General features: G+C 46.1%; 1 protein-coding gene across 1 annotated transcript in view; it reads right to left on the bottom strand.

Moving 5' to 3' along the window:
- The window catches only part of AKT3 (AKT serine/threonine kinase 3), a 327,132-nt gene that overhangs the window by 89,656 nt on the left and 230,040 nt on the right, over nt 1-7,436 (bottom strand). Inside the window, exons 7-8 of the mRNA XM_019527250.1 lie at nt 5,939-6,004; nt 392-460 (exon numbers count right to left, since the gene is read on the bottom strand). Coding sequence (XP_019382795.1) covers nt 392-460; nt 5,939-6,004 — 135 coding nt within the window. The remainder of the gene's footprint in view (nt 1-391; nt 461-5,938; nt 6,005-7,436) is intronic.

The following is a 7,436-nucleotide window of genomic DNA, read 5'->3' as shown; positions in this document are numbered from 1 at the left end:
AACTCATGCAATACCCTTCTTAATTCATTTAGAGAAAAAAAAAGAAAACCAGTTGTAACTCTGAAATTACTTCTTTGCCATGAAATGGTCCTTTAAAACACTGCAAACTATTTTTTTTTTTTTTGAATCAGAGAAAATTAGGGTGGAAGGGACTTCAGGAGGTCATCTAGTCCAACCCCCGGTACTGGACCATCCACAGCTAGATCATTCCAGCCAGGGCCTTAAAAAACGAAAGCATTGTCTTAAAATAGGTGTTCCTTTAGTTAAAAAAAAAAAATTAAGAAATAACTGATGCTTGAGGTACTGTAAAATTTATGACAAAGTATATGATTTAAAACACTGCCTAATGCTAGCATGCCCAGTGTAAATGTATTTTGTTTGTTTGACTTACCTCTCCCCCATTAACATACTCCATCACAAAACACAAACGATCCTTTGTCTGGAAGGAATATTTCAAAGACTTTAAAGAAGAAAAAGAAGACAAAAATATTACCTTGATATATTAACCTAATCTGTAACAATTAAATGGCAACCAAATGTAATTGCATCTTCTTAAACAGACAAATACAATTTTTAGAAAACAATCACCATTTCCTATTACTCTAACTGAAGTATAAGAACCATTAACAATAACACTCCATATATTTTGTTCACCTCAGCAGCATTCACTAATAATGAGCATTTTTTAATAAACCAAAATGATGAATTGCAATTTAGAACAGCCATTGCCTTCTAGCAATATTTTTAACTGTACTATTCAGGGCCCCTCTACACATGCAGGTAAAGGCACAATAGGATCTAAAGTGTAATTCACACAGTCGTACCTCTTACCATGCCACACATGCATGGCAGAAGGCATGCTTTTGGGATCACACATAAGATCCCAAATCCTAGCCCCTCCCCAGCAAGAAGCAAGCTCATGTGGCTTGGAGCCCCATATAGCCCAGTTGAGGGGCTGCCAGCCATGGGGGCTCCACACGCACCCCAGGGCTGGCAGAGCAGGAGGAGGTTGTTGCAGGAGCATGAGTGCCCTGTGGCAATCCTCTGGCTCCAGGGTTTCCTGAAACCTGAGACGGGCAGATCAACCTAGGACAATCCTTTGGCCCCAGGGATTTTCTATGCCCTTGGAACCCTAGGGATCACCATGGCTGTGATCCTCTGGTCCAGAGGTTTTCACACATCCCAGAGCCCTAGGGATTGCAGCAGACACAATACTCAGAGTCTGGGGGTTTCACGCACCCCCAAGTCCTGCAGATAACAGCTGCCTCAATCCCCAGGGCCTGGGGGTTTCACACTGGGCATAGTGTACCCCTGCAGTTAAGAGCCGTCAGCTGAAGGGGCTCCCAGCCACAGAAGAGACCCCACTACATGTGCAAATTAAAGCTCGATAGCAATCAGCTATAAAGTTAGTACACATTTTCGAGGTCTAACTTTATAGCTGGTTGAAGTTTTTCATTGTGTGATAACTGTTTTGCATATGTAGCTCATCTCCAGGTAATTGTGCAATTAACCAGTTAATTGCACAATACCTGTAACATGTAGAGGAGGCCTAAGCTGCACATTTCTCTTACTCCCTAAATGTGGTTTAGCCACATGCCTCCACCATCCTCTGTTCTCATTCTAGCATCTCCCCAACCCTCTTCCATGATGCCTAAAAAAAGTGAGAGTATTATAATCTGGAAGGAAGAAGAATCAATAGACATTCAAACTGATCTTCATCTTGTTACAATCTCTCTGTCTCATCTCCATACCAGTGATTCTCTAGTTTTACATAACATATCATGCCGAACACTGTCAGTGTATAATGCTTTACATACAAGATTACATTATAACTTTGAAAAATAAAAGAAATGCTATTCCCAAATTGAAAATAAACTTGAATTCCCACATTTAAACTAATTTTCCAGGGTCAAATTGATACCTAATGAAAATCCAGAGATACACATTTGGCCCAATGATCTGAAATGTAACATAGCAACATCTAATGCTATTATAAAGGCAAACATCATATTTTAAATATGTGGGCTAAGTACCTGTATGTTGCTCGTATTATTCCTGGAGAAATTGTGACAAGGGGAGTCAATCTCCCTCCTGTTCCTCCAGCTGCTCTAGGGAGAGTGTAAACTTGCTGGGTCTATATGTGGTATAGCATATGGCTCCCATATATAGCAGGTATGTGACCAGCTGAATTTGAAAAAAAGGCCAAACCTTTGCCCACTCCACCCCCAACATCTTTCTTATCTGGAACATGTATCCCTGTTTGTGCTATTGGACAAGTTGGGTCATGCTTTGGCCCAAAATGTCTACTTAATCTGGCAGACAGTGTATTTATATGACAGTTTTACTGACAGATTGCAAAAATTATCTAAATTATACATGGCTTTGGTTGCTTTGAAGGAAAAAAAAGGTATTTAGAAAGGCCAAACTTAAAAATTATATTAATTTCTATAATAAAAACCAAAAGCTCTATCCATTCCCTAAAGAACACAATCACCAACAGACCACCTTTTCTATTCCCATTTATCTTTACTAGACAAAAAAATAAAAATCACATTTGGACATTTAGAACATCTTCAACCACTTTTTGTTGCTGCTGTTGAAAAATGCAGATAAGTCAAAATCCAAATTTTGGGGGAAAATGGTTCAGTACAGTGAATTTTTTGTTTTAAAATATTTTGAGAAAAAGTTTTCCAATTTTTTAAATTAAAAGTCTACTTTTAAAATTGAAACTTTTTCATTTAAAAATACAGGTTAATTTATAATAAACAAAAAACAAAAAAGAAGTTGTAATCAACACAATTTTTTCCAAAATTATTGAAACAAATTGTTTAAAATTACCTGACTGGAACTGAACTGCTTTAGGGCTGTTCAGTTTGAAAACAAATCTGCAATTTTAACATTTTATCCTGATTGGGGACAAAAATATTTTTGAAATATTTTGTTTTACGTCCAGCACTAAAACAAAAGCCATGTAAAAGGCAGTTTGGCAGACATAGGGTACGTCCACACATGCACTTGCAGTGGCTCAAATACCAGCAGAGCAAATTTGTGCCAGAGATTTGTACTTCAGCACACATGCCTGAACATGCACTTTGGTGTGGGGCAAATTGTGCCACTTGGGGCAAACTCATCCTGCCCAGATCCTCCCAGATCTTCAGCCAGGGAAGCTAGAGAATGGGGCCAGCACCTGTGCTGGCCCCAGCAGTATTAAAAGCTGTCCTGGAGACCAGCTCAGAGCTACTTGCCCTCAGGAGCTTCTGAGGCTCCTGGTCCTGGCCAAGTGGGCCCTGCACTTGACCAGGAAGAAGGCTCTGGCCAGGAAGGTGCCCAGAGACAACAGGGCCACTTTCCTCTCACTTGTCCATGCACGTTTCTGGGCAGAGCACCATTGGGCGGCATCCACCAGCTCCTTGGATGCCTTTGAGGACTGGTGGGTGCGGCCCAGGGGGCTCTACTCAGTGTCCCCCTCAGGCACACTTATTTTCATGTTTTGACCCTTTGACCTACATGACACTCCTATCCTGTTTTTTTCGTTAGTTGTCCCACGTATTTTGTTGTAACATTCACCCACTAGCCCCCATACAATAGGGGCTACTTGCTAGCTGTGTGGGCCCTCGGGGGCCCACGCTATTTTGAATGTTACAAATAGACAGGAGCTTCTGAGGCTCAGTCAGTTAGTATCTGGGGACACTAGCCCCTTGTGCCATCTGGACTGCTGAAGCAGCCCTAACCTAGAGTGGCCCCTGCACCCTCTACCCACTGCAGCAGTCTGGCAGTGGGAAATGCTACCTGGCTGTGACCTGTTGCCACCTGCAACAGCATTTGCCCCCTCAGACCTGCGGCCCCATAGCCGCGCACCTGCCAGACCGGGATGGAGGCTGGATGGCTGCCTGGGCTGTGGTATGGGCACTGCAGCAGAGCCACCTGCACCTCTGAGCCAGCTGCCAGTGGGCCATTGCTGCACAGCTAGCCTTCATGCAGTACTGCTCTCATGTCTTCTGATGCCTCAGCTCTGCCATCTGGGCAGCTACTGCCCAGAAGATGTACTTGTTGTGGTGGCCCACTTTGAACTGTCAAAGCATGTCCTCCTGTCCCCAACTGGCCAGGAGGTCAGCCACCTCATCTGCCCTCCAGCTGGGTCCCCGGTGCTGGCTCTGCAAAGTCTCCTTTGCTAGGGTCCCACCACTTGCCTCACCAGCATGGATCCTGGTGTTTCCTGTTTAAAAATTGCAAGTTCTCTGATAAAAAAAAAAAATTCTCTCATTAAAATCCCCTAAATCTGCATTCTTCTGTGAATAAAATGGAATACCACTATATAGAGAGATCAGTTCAGCAATGTATTATTGATATATTTCCAATTCTAAAGCAATTTGGAAGCCTATCAGTGCTTCTATCTTATTCTAAATATCTACATGCTTTGGCATTTGCTTTTGGATTTTTTTTATCAGAGAAAAAATGAGAGCTGCCCCTGACCCCTTCGCTCACCAGAACATGGGATGCTGAACCGCACTGGGATGCCAGTGTCCTGCCCCTGCCTATGCCCTTGCCCCTCACTCCCAACCCCCACAGTCTCACCAGTGCCCCTCACTCCCGACTCGCAGCCCCTGCCTGCCCCCCCACTAGCTCCCTCCTGGCAGCAGCTCCGTCCCAGCACCAAGACACGAGTCCAGCTGCAGCTGTCCCATCTGCTGCTTTGCAGCTCTAAGCAGTGCCAGCCCTTGCTGTTCTGCTCCCTGCACCTGTGCCCACGCCCTCCAGACATCCCCATGCCATTCCAGGAAAGCCCTTGACTGGGGCTCAGGGACACGGCTGGGCAAGCCCCTTCACTTGCAGGCTGGCCTCCCCCCGGCACAGGCTGCTCTAGGGGGGCAGAGGAGCTCTAAGCCTGGCTCTGGCAACCTCTCCTACCCAGAGCTCCACAATGAGACTTACAGAGCTGACTTATATACTGGAGTGGGGTGGGTTCTATTTATTTTCTATCTAATGATAAATAATACTTTTGTTAATTTAATCTTTTTTGTTATACTTTAAGGAATGACCTTAGGCCCCCTCTACATGCGCAGGTAAAGGCAAGATAGGATCTAATGCATGATCCACACAATCGCACCTCTTGCAAGGCCACACATGCATGGCAGGAGGTATGACTGTGAGATCACACATCAGATCCAACTGCACCTTATTGCTGGTGTGGGGAGAACCCAATTCTGGTTCTACATCCATTAGCAAGGAGCAGGCTCCCACAGCTGGGAGGCCCCTCTGCTGAGGGGGCTCCCAGCTGTGAGGGCCACATGCTGCCAAGGCAGAGACCCACATGTGACAAGGATTCTCAGTCCTGGCTGTGCTCCATAGGCAACCAGGGCTGAGAGCCCCTTCAGCTGCAAGACAGATCCCTCAGCTGTGGGGGCACTGCTACGGTCTCCCAGCTATGGGGGTGCATGGAGCACCCTGACACCCCTGTGATTGGGAGACCACATTGGCTGTTTTCTCCCGGTCCCTTACCCCCCAGCACCTGGGAAAATGCAGCAGCTGTGATCTCCCCACAGACTGCCTACATGTGTAAACTGAAGTTGGATAGAAACCAGCTATAAAGTTACTACACATTTACAAGCAATAACTTTATAGCTGCTTGGACCTTTTTAAGGCAGGACACTTAATCTGTACATGTAACCAGTCTAAATTTACTGCACATTTAACAAGGTAATTGCCTAATAGATATAACAGAGGCCTTACTGACAACAATGCAGGTTTCTTTGCTACTCTTTTGTATTGAATTAAAAAAAAAACCTCATAAGGGTGCAAAGCACTTTCAGTTACAACTCAGTCTGGTTCATAGTCAACTTTCCTAAATTCTGATAGAGTCTATGATGCAATGGAATGGAACATCCCTCATGTTAAGAATTACTGGTTAAAAATATTATTCTAGATTCTCAATACTTACCGTTAAAAAAGGATGTCTAGTGTTTTTCAATACTCTGCTTTCTGTAAGAGTGTGAGCCACTTCATCCTGAAAAATAAAGGGTATAATATTAATAAAGAAGATGATGAGCTTATGCCTTCACTTTTGGTTTTTTCCCCAAAGACTTATCATTCAAACATACATATTGAAACATGTAAAAAATAAGCATAACTAGTAAATTTGGTAAAATTTAACATGTACTTTATCTGAATCCAAAAGATCAACAAGAAAGAAAATGAGAAAAAAATACCTATGTTTTAAATTATACAACTGCAGCTCTGATGCAAAGCACATCGTCAGGCCCCAGGCCCCAGTCCCAGCTCACATAGGAGGCTGGAGTCCCTCCTGCACCTGCTCCAGACCCAACTTTCTGGGCCACAATGAGCAGTGGCAGCAGCAGCCTGACAGAAGCTGCTGCTGGGTATGGAGAAAAAGTGGCACTTGGCAGAAAGCACAGTTGTCTCCCCCTTACAGCTGCCAAGCCCTTCTCTCTGCCATTGCCTGGAGTTCATGCCAGGACTGCCTTGCAGTTCCTCTCCACCAGTGCCACATCGGGGCCACCCCAGGGCCCTGTGCCCAGCAGAGCAGCAGTGAGGAGGAGTCACAGGGCAGCCCCAGCATGGGCTCTGGGCAACAGAAGTGAGAAGGGCCTGACAGTGGTGGGAGTAAGGCGACCATACCTCCTGTCAGGTCCCATTTTTTCCCCACAACCAGCAGCAGCTTTTTCCTGGGGCCAGCAGGTCTGCGGTAGGTGTTACAAGGACCCCAACACCTCACGTGGTGCAGGCCAGGACCAGGGCCAGGGCTGGAAAGAAGCTAACCAGCAAGAAAAAGTGGGACCTGGTGGAGGGCACAGCTGCCTCCCCCTGCCAGGGCCTTTTCACTGCAGCTGCCCAGAGCCCACTCTGAAGCTGCCCTGTAATTCCTCCCGCAAGGCCCAAGGCAGACCAGAGGTGGTACTGGTGGCAGCAGCAGTGGCAGGGAGGAGAGCCCCAGTTCTGGGCAGCCACAGTAGGAGGGCCCTGACAACAGCAAGGGGAAGGCAGCTGCGCCTGTCACCAAGTCCTGCTTCTTCCTGGCACCCAGCAGCAACTTCAGCCTGGCCACCAATCCTGAATCCAGGCAGCAGCTCCAGCCCCAGCTTGGGGTAGAAGGGTGGCCAAAAGGCAACGCTGTTGGCAGCAGAAGCCCCGCTGAGCTGCCCCTGCTAAAGCTGCCACCTGCCTGTGCCAGCTCCCCACCTGCCTGCAGTGCCATCCCACATACAGAATTTTGCTGAGCTTTTGCAGGGGGAGTGCTAACCTGGTCCACAACAGCTCCCCAAAACTTTCTGTGTGGCCTGCAGGCCCAAATAATTGCCATCCCCTGGGTTAGACAAACATATGTCCAGTTTAGAAAGGGATGGCCCTGCCAAAACAGGGGTTGGATTAGATGACTGCTGAGTTCCCTTCCACCCTTATTTTTTTTTTTTTTTTTTTTT

The sequence above is a fragment of the Gavialis gangeticus genome, unplaced genomic scaffold, assembly GCF_001723915.1.
Source record: "Gavialis gangeticus isolate Ggan-Ray unplaced genomic scaffold, GavGan_comp1, whole genome shotgun sequence".
Lineage (NCBI taxonomy): Eukaryota > Metazoa > Chordata > Crocodylia > Gavialidae > Gavialis > Gavialis gangeticus.
This window is presented reverse-complemented; position numbering and strand designations above follow the sequence as displayed.